At 43.1% G+C, this 13,262-nt stretch overlaps 1 protein-coding gene across 3 annotated transcripts in view; it reads left to right on the top strand.

Moving 5' to 3' along the window:
- Positions 1 to 5,848, top strand: part of GUF1 (GTP binding elongation factor GUF1) — a 48,573-nt gene extending 42,725 nt beyond the window's left edge. For all 3 annotated transcript variants that reach the window (XM_069976518.1, XM_069976517.1, XM_069976519.1), the window contains 4 exons: positions 107 to 208; positions 1,320 to 1,439; positions 2,336 to 2,372; positions 4,981 to 5,848. In XM_069976518.1, the coding sequence (XP_069832619.1) occupies positions 107 to 208; positions 1,320 to 1,439; positions 2,336 to 2,372; positions 4,981 to 5,118 (397 nt within the window). In that variant the 3' untranslated portion in view covers positions 5,119 to 5,848. The remainder of the gene's footprint in view (positions 1 to 106; positions 209 to 1,319; positions 1,440 to 2,335; positions 2,373 to 4,980) is intronic.
- The last annotated feature ends 7,414 nt before the right edge of the window (positions 5,849 to 13,262 follow it).

The following is a 13,262-nucleotide window of genomic DNA, read 5'->3' as shown; positions in this document are numbered from 1 at the left end:
TCTATACTGACTCCCTACCTTAGTATAAGGTGGATTTGATGTGAATAGGAACATATACAATAGATAACAGCATTGGAATGATTATTATCATTATTTTATTACATAGCTTTGACTATGAAGATGCAGGATACCAGCCAGCTGATCTGGTGAAGATGGATATTTTATTGAATGGCCGCCCTGTTGAAGAGCTAGTCACTATTGCACATAGGTAAGTGTTGTGGGCCACAAAATCCAATAAAATAACTGAATAGCATATTCTTATATAAAATGGAAGATCTGATGCAATACAGAATGTAAGTAGTAAACAGAGATGAGGGGAGATGACAAGTTGGCATGCCTAAGTTGCCTTTACACTTTATACGAAATATGGATTAAGGTGTATGGGGCTCTTTTGACTCTCCGCCAACTGATTATATCAGTGAAGAAAAGAGTTGGCAAGTTTTTCAATCCTTTTTTTTTTTTTCATCTGTTTTCGCCAAAAAAAAGATGAAAAACTGATGTAAAAAACGGATGCAGTTGTGTGCATCCTTTTTGATCCGTTTTTCCATTGACTTCCATTATAAGAAAAAAAAGGATCAAAACGCATCCGTTTTTTTTTAACGTACACAAAAACGGAGCTGACCTTACTTTTGTGTACATAAAAAAAAAAAAACGATCAAAACAGATGCACACAACTGCATCTGTTTTTTCCATCTGCTTTTCATCTGTTTTTTTTTTGCAAAAACGGATGAAAAAAAACAATTGCAAAAACGTAGTGTTGACCTAGCCTAAGCCAGAGCAATGTGGCTGTGGCTTCCCCTTCCCCTTCACATAGAGAACACAGGAATGTTCATTTTTATGTTTATGTGTTTTGGGAGAACGGGAGAGATGGCTCTATGGGTACTGAAGGTGTAGATACACCTGTACAAAGGTTTACACATGATTTGGAGGGCTGTTCACTCTTAGCACGTAGGTTTAGAGAGTAACTTGTCTCTTTTGGGAGACTTAGTGCTGTCATTAGGAGTCTTGTAGGCCAGGCAAGGCTCCCTGGTAAATAGTATGCAAAGAAAATCTTGAGGAGAGCAGCATATGTGCACATTAGTTGACAAACACCTTTCCTATTATCCTGAATGGTGAAGCCACCTATGTATGTAATAATATTTCATCTGCTCCCACTATCACAGCTCATCCAAGCAGAACTACCATTCAGAAACCTAAACAAGCTTGCTTTCTGTATTAGGGACTTTATCTTCAATATGGCTGGATGTTAAAGACAGGAGTGTAATTGTTACCAAAACTGAAGTAATTCCTGTGATTAATGAGTACTTACTTTTATTTAGAGAAAAGGCATATACTGTGGGTAAAGCAATATGTGAGCGGTTACAGGAGGCCATACCAAGACAGCTGTTTGAGGTAGCAATTCAGGCCGCCATCGGTAGCAAGATAATAGCACGAGAAACGTAAGTATAACACAATGAATGTGTCTGACAGCTTCTCTCTTGGTGTGCTGTGAATAGGATTTTATAAAACCCCAGCCATACAATGCAGTAGAAAGCAACTTGGTTTTAAAACTGCAGCATAGCGTATAGGACAGATTTTTTTATCTTGGTATTAGAGCAGGGTTTCTCCATAGACTTTAAAGGCATTGTCCAGGATTAAAAAAACACGACTGCTTTCTTCCAGAAACAGCATCTCTACCTTCCCCGGTTTCATTGAAGTGAATGGAGCTGGACTGTAATATCACACACAACCTAAGAACAGAGGAGGCGCTGATTTAGCAAGAAAGTAGCTGTGTTTTTTTGGTGCTTCTAATCCCTTCTAGATCCATTCCTCACACACTCACACGATGCTCAATAAAAGATATGAACAGTACAACTCTGTAGTTTTGTTTTAGTTAGACGTATTTCATTAGCAATCAGCATGGAAATACAGGTGATTCCAGGGGTTCACTTACTTTTTTTTTTTTTGAGCATTCAAGGTCATAAATATAATGCCAGAACTGCAGTATAGTGGTGTTTGGCCGATAGTTAGGACATCCCGGGCTCAATGCCTACCTAGGCCATGTTTACTCAAGGCTATAAACTTCATCTGTGATCTTAAAACCATCTGCAAAATATAAGTCCAAGTCTAACAATAGCCAGAGCATTACAGGAGATGGCAGAAGGTGACAGCCCCTACGGACACTACAATACCTTCTTTTTCTTGTTACCTTTAAGATCACTCAATAATGGCCAAATAGAATATTAAGTCTTCACACTAGATTGCAACAGAGGGGCTTATATTTCCAGGTCATAACCTAATTCACTAGGTTACACTGCACTTGTATGACTTTCTGTGTGTGTCTCATCTTTTTCAGAATCAAAGCCTACAGGAAGAATGTCTTGGCAAAATGCGTATGTATTTTATATTTTCTATTATTATACAGTGTTTTTTTTTCTGCTTTGTGATTTTAAATTATATATATATATAAATATATATATATATGCACATTTTTTTTTTTTTTTTTTACACCATGATACGCTTCCTATTTTTTCATTCTAATTTACAGCTCAGTCGGAAGATCAAGCAATGTCTCTGAGGTTATAAAATATTAAATTCTTGTGTGGCAGCATTGTAGAATACATTAACTTGTCAGACTGTTTCTCCACTTAAACTTTTAGATTTAACACCTTTGTGTTTTTGGTGAATGCTAGTCGATACAAAATAAAACGCATCACCTTTTATGTTTTTCTGTGGAACTGAAGGAAAATGGATTACTGGCATGTGTTAATGGAAACCTTTAGAAAAAAGTTAGTACACTGGTACAGCACATAAACTAGGAGAATGGTGCCTGATGGAAAATATAGTACTTATTTTTATTTATTTACCACCAGACTTTGGGGGGGAAATTTATTAAAGGGGTTGTAGTTGACTCCTTTCAAGTCAGTATTTCATTTCAACTAAGTCTTAGAACATGGGTCTCCAAACTGCGGCCCTCCAGCTGTTGTAAATCCACAATTCCTATCATGCCTGGACAGCTACAGCTTTGGATTTGGCTGTCCACGCATGATGGAAATTGTAGTATTGTAACAGCTGGAGGGCTGCAGTTTGGAGACCCATGTCTTAGAACATTGACAAGTGATTAGAGATGAGCAAACATCGAGCATGTTCGAGTTCATCCAAACCTGAACACTCAGCATTTGATTAGCGGTGGCTGAAGAGGTTGGATGCTGGAGGTTCACTCATCTCTACTAGGGATATATGTCAACCATATCTCTATAAGAAAAGAATATCCATCTGCAGACCGTAGTCAATGTTTTAAAGCTCCTAGTTGGAGTGAAACACTGACTTGAAGGAGAACACCATCTCTACAGTTTTTCTCCCCATGGATCTAATCACTTCCTGGTTTTCTTTCTGAACTGTGACAATGCTGTTGCCATGCAACAAAGCACACAGTTTCCCACAATCCTCCTTCCTTCCAGTGGAAAACAAATATCCATACTTCCTGGAGATTGCAAATGAAATGAGCATGCCGGGCTCGCCTTAGTGGGTCTTAACCAAGGGCAACAGGTTATCAAAACAATGCAGGTACATGGGGGATTAGGAAGCAATACGTCGTCAGATATGCTTCAATTTCACATAATGCATTGGTTTAGACCTAGATTCTTAATGGCAAAAGCTCTAAGTAAGTTCTGCTTATTTCATGCTGTATGACTGACATGCAAACAGGAGGAAATACACAGGAAAATGACTGTAACATGTCATTTAACATATTATTTTGTGATCACACAGATGTTAGGGTAAAGCCCATGGCTCAAGAAGTCTGTATTAGTCACATACTCAACAGAATCAAATTAGCCATCACATCCTATCAGTATTAAGCCTTCTGTTTGTTGTATTTTAAAAACAAGAAGTTGCATTTAGGATCATATTTTACTGCTCGTAAGAGTTTGCGATAGCATATTGCCAGGATGTGCCATCACTTTATGATTTATGAAGGTCGGACCCATGGGACTCCGAATGATCTTGACAATGAGGGGGCAGCTGCTGTTATTCCTAGTGGTGCTCCTTGTCACCATTCTGTGCAGTTGACCCCATTTATTTAAAGTGTACCTGTCATTTCAAACAACTTTGCAGAAATCAGTAGTGCAAGCAATTATAGGAAACTGTGCAAAAGGTTTTATTAGGCAAACAAGTTTCCTTCTGTACTCACTAGGCTGTCCTTATTCCCCCCACCGCTTTCACATCTTATCTAATCCAAAGAAGCAAAGTGAAGACTGGTTTACTGTGCCCATTATAACCTATGCAGGGGGGAGGGGCTGAGGGGGAAGAGTAAGCAGGGAGAGGAGAAAATGGAGTGGAATCTGCCTGTGCATAGAATGGAGTCTATGGCACGAGCAGAGTTGCGCACGAACACAAGTAGGGGGGAAGCAATGGAATCTGCGGCAACTTCTCTGTGCTGATTCCTCAGTGTGAACCCACCCTAAAAGAAGGGAATCTGCCAGCTGCAATTCATATTACTTTCAAGGTAGAGGAGAGTAATGAGGCATTCCAGCTTACAGCAGATCAGGAACTTGGAAAAGACTCTTTGTACCAGAGAATAAAAGCATTTTCTACATTCTGGAAGCACAGCTGGATATATGAAAGATCTTGTCCTACTTGTCCTAACGGCTATCTAACAGTGTCAGCACTCTGGAACATAAATTACAGCTGACAGATTCTCTTTAAGGGGTCACAGTACTAAATCAGCATTCTAGCCCCTTTTACCCTCAGGATTGTGAGGGTCCCAGAGGTCAGACCTGCATGTATCATTAAGTGATGGCATATCCTAGTGATAAGCCATCAATCCGATTTTGTAGGGAATAATAATTATACTTGTTGATACCAAAAATAAAAGTTGTTTAGCCCTTTAGTTCCACCTTTTTGTAATTTTATTTTACAAGTTGTTTCACCCATGAAGAAGTGATGTACATTAATATTCTAGCCCTTTATATATTAACTTGTATTGGTCATCTTATGCAGTATGGTGGCGATATCACAAGGAAGATGAAGCTGCTGAAGAGACAAGCTGAAGGGAAGAAAAAAATGAGGAAAATCGGTAATATTGAAGTACCTAAGGATGCATTCATCAAAGTATTAAAAAGACAGCCAGAAAAGTGACATCATAGCATCTGGTCTCTACATCACCAAGAGAGGACAAACAACATCTTCTTGGTTGTTATATGGATGTAGAGTAGCTGGTTTTTGGGACTGGTGATGTCACAGGCTGTGAGTTTTCAGATCTGAACTGTTAACCCCAAGTGCCCCTGGTTATATTCACACCAAGTTTAAAACACGGAAAAGGCGTCTGCAATTTTTATATAAAAAGGCGATTTAATTGACTTTAATTTTATGCATTAAAGTCAATGGCCATCCAATGCACACAGGGTATTAAATAACGGATGTCTGCGCGAATGTTAAAATAATGATCATGACAATTCTCTTCGGACGTCTTTTGCAAACAACGGACATTATTTTTTTAGTTGTTCATATACTTCCCCCCTCCCTCCCCTCACCATCTTTACTATTCAATGGACTTAGTCTAAACTACAATAATGTACCAACAGTTGTCATTGCACTGACGGGCGGCCAATCAGCGAAATGACGGACATAATTTTTTCTCTTCAAAAATGTACTGGGAACATAGCCCCTGCTGGTTCCTTCAGGGGGAAAAAAAAAGCTTGCTTGAGGAGGGTGGTTAAAATGTTGCTATGCTTAACAAATACTAAGTATTTAATTGTCAATTTGGAACTGGAAGATCTGTATCTTCTATGCACCTACTGTAAGTGTATATATGTAATGAAATGATACTGTTGATACAAGATGACTACATTTCTTAAAATAAAATGTTCATAGAAAAATGTGAATGTATGAATCGTTTGCAACAGTTGTTTATTTAACAAAATTTTGAGAATTGTAGAGAGCTTCACATGTTGGTTTTCTGTGTATACTGTGGCACAAATCCAATCGCTTTCTTTGTCCTTCTGAATTACATTGTTTTCAGGCCAAAACTTCAAATTCAACTGATCTCCTGAAATCTGATGCAGGCCTCTGACCTCTTCCTTTTTGGCTTAAAGCGACTCTGTACCCACAATCTGACCCCCCCCCCAAACCACTTGTACCTGTGGATAGCTGCTTTTATTCCAAGATCTGTCCTGCGGTCCGTTCGGCAGGTGATGCAGTTTTTGTCCTAAAAAAATACTTTTAACCCCTTCAAGACTAAGCCTATTTGGGCCTTAATGACCAGGCTCATTTTTCAAAATCTGACCTGTCTCACTTTATGCACTCATAGCTCAGTGATGCTTTAACGTATGCTAGCGATTCTGAGATTGTTTTTTCGTCACATATGGCACTTTATATTAGTGGCAAAATTTGGTCACTACTTTGTGTGTTTTTTGTGAAAAACATCAAAATATCATGAAAAATTTTAAAAAATTAGCATTTTATGAACTTTGAAATTCTCTGCTTCTAAAAAAAGAAAGTCGTAGCACATAAATTAGTTACTAAGTCACATTACCAATATGTCCTCTTTATTCTGGCTTCATTTCATAAACATATTTTACTTTTTTAGGGTGTTACGGGGCTTAGAAATTTATCAGCAAATTACCACTTTTTCGTGAAAGTTTACAAAACTGATTTTTTTAGGGACCAGTTCTTTTTTTAAGTTAGTTTAGGAGGCTTGTATACTGGAAACCCCCATAAGTGACCCCATTTTGGAAACTACACACCTTAAAGAATTAATCTAGGGGTATAATGAGCATTTTAACCCTACAGGGGCTGGAGCAAAGTATTCTTTTACGACCATTAGGCCGTAAAAAAATGTAAAATTAAAATTTTCCAATAATATATACGTTTAGATTAAAGTTTCTCATTTTAAAAAGGAACATGAGAGAAAAAGCACCCCAAAATTTGTAACGCAGGTTCTCATGAGTACAACGGTACCCCATATGTGGGCGTAAACCACTGTATGGGCACACAGTGGGGCTCAGAAGGAAAGGAGCACCAATTAGCTTTTCCAATGCAGATTTTGCTGAAGAAGTTTCTGAGCACCAGGTGCATTTGCAGAGGGCCCTTGTAGTGCCAGTGGAGTGACCCCCCCCCCCCATAAGACACCCCATTTTGGAAAGTGCACCCCTCAAAGAATTCATCTTGGGGTAGGATGAGCATTTTGACCCCACAGGTATTGGAGGAAAGTATTCAAAATTGGCCAGTAAAAATGAAAAACTCGAATTTTTCCAATAATATGTTCATTTAGTTTGAAATTTCAAAATTTCACAAGGAACAGGAGAAAAATGTACCCCGAAATCTGTAACGCAGGTTCTCCTGAGTAGAACAGTACCCCATATGTGGGAATAACCCCTGTATGGGCACACAGCAGGGCTCAGAAGGGAAGGGGCGCCAATTTGCTGGAGCAAAACCGCAGCTAGTAACAGTTATTAGAATAGCGCAGTTACTAAAATACAATAAAGAAAATGAGATTACAGGTAACGTGGGGTGGTTACGGACAGTCTGGGGTGGTTCCGGGTAATCTGGAGGTGGTTACGGGCAACCTGGGGTGGTTACGGGTAATCTGGGGTGGATACGGACAACCTAGGATGGTTACGGTGAACATGGGGTGGTTACGGGTAATCTGGGGTGGATACGGACAACCTGGGGTGGTTACGGTGAACATGGGGTGGTCACAGGCAACCTGGGGTGGTTACGGGCAACGTGGCGTGCATACGGACAACCTGCTGTGGTTACGGACAACCTGCTGTGGTTACAGACAACCTGCTGTGGTTACAGACAATCTGGGGTGGATATGATCAACATGGGGTGGTCACAGGCAACCTGGGGTGGTTACGGGCAACGTGGGGTGGATACGGACAACCTGCTGTGGTTACAGACAACCTGGGGTGGTTACGGGCAACGTGGCGTGCATACGGACAACCTGCTGTGGTTACAGACAATCTGGGGTGGATATGGTCAACATGGGGTGGTCACAGGCAACCTGGGGTGGTTACGGGCAACGTGGGGTGGATACGGAAAACCTGCTGTGGTTACAGACAACCTGGGGTGGTTACGGGCAACGTGGGGTGGATACGGACAACCTGCTGTGGTTACAGACAACCTGGGGTGGTTACAGGCAACCTGGGGTGGTTACAGGCAACGTGGCGTGGATACGGACAACCTGCTGTGGTTACAGACAACCTGGGGTGGTTACAGGCAACCTGGGGTGGTTACAGGCAACCTGACGTGGATACGGACAACCTGGGGTGGTTACAGGCAACCTGACAAGGATACGGACAACCGGCTGTGGTTACAGACAACCTGGGGTGGTCACAGGCAACCTGACGTGGATACGGACAACCTTGGGTGGTTACAGGCAACCTGACAAGGATACGGACAACCGGCGGTGGTTACAGGCAACCTGACGTGGATACGGACAACCTGCTGTGGTTACAGACAACCTGCTGTATCCACAGCAGGTTGTCCGTATCCACGTCAGGTTGCCTGTAACCACCGCCGGTTGTCCGTATCCTTGTCAGGTTGCCTGTAACTACCCCAGGTTGCCTGGTTACAGGCAACCTGGGGTGGTTACAGGCAACGTGGCGTGGATACGGACAACCTGCTTTGGTTACAGGCAACCTGACAAGGATACGGACAACCGGCTGTGGTTACAGACAACCTGCTGTGGTTACAGGCAATCTAGGGTGGTTACAGGCAACCTGCTGTGGTTACGGTAAACATGAGGTGGTTACGGGCAACGTGGGGTGGTTACGGACAATCTGGGGTGGTTACGGATAAACTGAAGTGCTCATAGGTAATCTGAGGTGGGTACCTGTAATCTGGCGTAGTTACGGGCAATCTGGAGGGGGTCATTGGCAATTTGGGGTGGTCAGTGGCAAGGTGCGGTGGTCAGAGGCGACCTGCGGTGGTTGCGTGCAATCTGGAGGGGTTACATGTAATCTGGCATGATTACGGCAACCTGCGGTGGTTAGGGCAACCTGGGGGGGGGTTACAGACAATCTAGATTTGTTACGGATAAACTGAAGTGCTTATAGGTAATCTGGGGTGGGTACATGTAATTTGGGGTGATTACGGACAATCTAGAGGGGGTCACGGGCAACGTGCGGTGGTTACGTGTAATCTGGGGGGTTACGTGCAATCTGACGTGATTACGGACAACCTGCGGTAGTTACGGGTAATCTGGGGGGGTTAGGGTTATTTAGGAGTAAACTGCAATTATTACTATAATAAAAGTGTGTGTTTTATTTTTTTTGTGTGTTTGTCACTTTTTGTACTTTACACATTCATTTTCAATGTATTACTATGATTACTGTGATATTTTCTATCACAGTAATCATAGTTCAGTGACAGAGACCAAATTGGTCTCTGTCACTTTAAATTTTCAGAGTTGGCTGGTTATGTAGCGCATGCGCACTTCATAACCAGCCAGGACGTCGAGGAGGAAGGAGCTCCAGGATCAGGTAACGTATAAGGGGTAGGGGGGTGACTGGGGGACGGGGGGTGGCTGGGGGGGTGGGTGGGGGGCGACTTGGGGGACAGACCCTGACACTTTTTATCCCCTGTCACCAATCATTGCATAAAAAGTGCATCCCTGCACTGTGAACAGGCGATCGGCGGTATATAGTATATACCGCCGATCGCCTGTTTCGGGACCCCACAGGGGGGTCCCCGATCACTGCCCCATGCTCTCCGCTACCTCTGGTGGCGGAGAGCATGGGGTTTTACTTCATTTTTACATTTCCATTGCTGTGAACAGATATACTGGCTACTAAGGGGTTAACTGCCGGGATCCAGGCACGGCGCGGATCTCGGCAGTTGCGGCGGGTGCCCGGCTATCACTGACAGCCGGGCCCCGCCGGGGATGACAGGAGTGCAGCTCCTGCGGCCCTGTCATCCCGTGGACGTACCGGCACGTCCATCTGCAGGAACTGTATGCAGATTTGGACGTGCCGGTACGTCCATATGCGGCAAGGGGTTAAACTTGAAGCCTGTGCCAAACAGCAGTATCTGTGCCCTAACTTTGCACCACTTTGTACGTCCCTCCTCCCCACCCTCTTCATCATTAGGAATGCTCCAGGCAGATTGCCTCCTATTCCCCACCTGTTTAGCCCGGCACATGGGCTGGATCGTTAAGGACCTGTGCAATGTTCAGCATGGAGAAAATGTTTCAGTGGCATTTTTCTAATGCTGAAGAGGGTGGGGAGGAGAGGGAAGGAGGGGTGGTGCAAAGTTAGGGCACAGATACTCCCGTTTAAAAGTATTTTTTTAGGACAATAACTGCTTCCCCTGCCGAACAGACCGCAGGACAGATCTTGGAGTAAAAGCAGCTATCCGAAGGTACAAGTGGTTTGGGGGGGGGGGGGGTCAGATTGTGGGTACAGAGTAGCTTTAAGGCTATGTTCACACACAGTATTTTTCAACTGAAGCCAGGAGTGGATTGAAAGCAAAGAAAGTCTATGTTCACACACTGTTGAAATGTAGTTAATGGCAGCCATTTAATGACATAATTACTGTTATCTTAAAACAATGGCCATAGTTTTGAAATAACGGCTGTCATTTGCCATTAAATGACGACCATCCACTAAATTTTAACATTGTGAGAACATAGCCTTTCTGTGTTTTCAATCCACTCCTGGTTTTGGTTGAACAATATATAGCAGATTTGTTGCAGAAATCTCTGTGACTGTCCTAGTCTGCGATTTCAAAGATGTTGCTTTGGTAGAGATGAATCTGAAAAATGCATTGGATACTTTGTACAAGAAATATATATTTTTTTTCTCATGACAGTGGACTAGTGATGTCAAAATACCCGAATTTTGAGTTCGATACCAATACCAACGTTTTTTGTTTTTTTTCCAATGTTCGATACCAATCCGATGCCTAATAAATTATATTTAAGAAACAAAAAACACAAGAATAGAAATGACACCCCCCCTTCCCCGGGTTCAGGTCAGTACAAACCAATTTATGTTTCCCTAATTTTATTATTTTAAAAATAAAGTCCCCATTATTTAAAATAAATAAAAACTTGCCCAACTCTGACTCACTTTTTTTTTTTTTTAATCTCTCCGCCAGTCTGGCTGGGGGGTAAGGGGGCATTTTTTGCGCCGTGATCTGTACTTTTATTTAGTATCTTGTTTTTATGTGGTACTGAATTGGATGGTTTCTGCGCTTGCTCTGTTTACCGTGCGTGATCAGGAAGGTGACAGGTAGTATGGACAATAACACTTCAGCTGCCAGGGATGGGGGTTGTAGTCATGTAACACACACTTCAGATATCAGGGGGGTGATGGGGGTAGTAGTCATGTAACACACACCTGCTATCGGGGAGGATGGGGGTTTTAGTCATGTAACACTTTAACTATCAGAGGGTGATGGGGGTTGTAGCCATATAACACACACCAGCCAGCAGGGGGGATAATGGGGGTTATAGCCATATAACACACACCAGCAAGCAGGGGGGGGGGATGATGGGGGCTGTAGTTTCACTATTCCTGGTGTCAGGGCATACTGACCCAGCAGGGTGACCTGGATTTGGCTGTAGAGTAATCTGCAGGTTACAGCCCCCTTTCCCAGTCAGAGTTAGGCCGACTGTAAACCCCCCACATTGTTAATGTCTGCTCCGGGAGTTTCCTGCCCCTCCTCACCTCATAGTCCTCCCGTCCAGATGTAGTGGCCGCATCTCCTGCCGCCCCTTCCTTCAGCCTTCTCCTCTCCCGGAGCGCCGCTCTCCCTCTCCAGCTGCGACCCTGCTCTGCCCGCAGTCATTAGCAGCCAGGGTCTGCTACACACAGTAGCCGACCCCTGCTGTATATGGAGCGGGCTCAGGAGGGGGTAATGCCGCTGTCAGTGTGACAGCGGCATCTATATAGTTACATAGCCGGCACAAGCAATAGCTATGTGCCGGCTATTTGAATTTGGCGCCGATGGGGGAAGAGGGTGCGCGCATCAAGGTGGTGACAGGTGGGAGCAGGGGGCGGCACACAGAGAACAAGGCCGGCACTCAGATAGCCGCCGGCTGCGTTCCCTGCGCTATACTTTGTTAAACTGCATAATAGCGCAGTTTAACATAACGTTTCGATACCAGGAAATCCTGGTATCGAACAGTTTTTCGGCCCGGAATATCGATAGTAGTATCGATATTTCGGTGCATCGTGCAACACTACATTGGACACAGACATCAAGCTAAGTTTTAACTTGGTGACCAAATCCATTTTTTCCTCGATTGTTCCATTTTAGGTGGTAACTGACACTTCCCTCCTCTGCTGTACTTATTTGATAGTAGTTGTCAGCATTGGCTTCTACATTTGTCATACTCTAAAAGTCCTAGTAAACTGTCCCTCCTCCTTCAGTGACATTACTTGCTGTAGTTTGGAGTGCCAGGATCCTCATTTTCCGTGTGAGGTTACAAAAAGGAAGAGGAGATGTGCACAGCCCAAGAAGCAGCAGCATGGAGGGCATAATGAAGAGAATTGATCAGGAGTGTTACACCTTTTATTTGGTGGTCCCCAGAAAGGACAGGTTAGCCATCCCATCATGTACAAAGCCCTCCAATCACTTTGTCTAGGTCTGACTTTTTCTTTTTTTTAATGGAATCACTAGGGACATGTATCCAAGCCCAACAGTGTTTCCTCTCAGGCCTGTCAACTTCCCCTTTCAATCTCGTAAAGGTGCCTAGGTCCAGGAAGATTTCAGCCATACTAAGGTTCATTACTGTTTTAGGACATCCCAGATCTGACATAAGTGACAAGGGTACAGGGATGTTCAGTGCCTGGAACAGGAGGTGGTGGAGTATTACCATTCTAGGTAACTTGGTAGTACATTTTGGCTTACTGAAATGTTCATTATTATTAATAATGGGCACTGTCACTACAGATAACTTTTGTATGTCAAAACTTATTGATCACAGAGGGTATTACTGCTGAAATCTGCTCTGATCAGAGATATAGCTGGAGAGAGATTGCAGCAGTGTGATTCTTTCCCAAGATGGCCGCTCCTTGCCTCAAAATATTGTCATAGACTTACATTATAAATATTGACGAACTGTGGGCCGGCAATGAGGGGGTGCATATCCCTAGTTATATCTTCTGATCAGAGCAGGTCTCAGCAATAAGACCCCCTGTGATCTATAACATGTCAAAAGTTATTCTTAGGAACAGGTACACTTTAAGTCTCCTACTAATATATCTTCAATGTACACTGGATTTGATACCCTATATACAACACAATAATGGGTTTTTACAAAGTCCAACTTG

This window comes from Dendropsophus ebraccatus, chromosome 7 (assembly GCF_027789765.1).
Source record: "Dendropsophus ebraccatus isolate aDenEbr1 chromosome 7, aDenEbr1.pat, whole genome shotgun sequence".
In the NCBI taxonomy this organism is placed as follows: domain Eukaryota; kingdom Metazoa; phylum Chordata; class Amphibia; order Anura; family Hylidae; genus Dendropsophus; species Dendropsophus ebraccatus.
The sequence above is the reverse complement of the archived record's forward strand: the minus strand, read 5'-3'. Positions and strand labels throughout refer to the sequence as shown.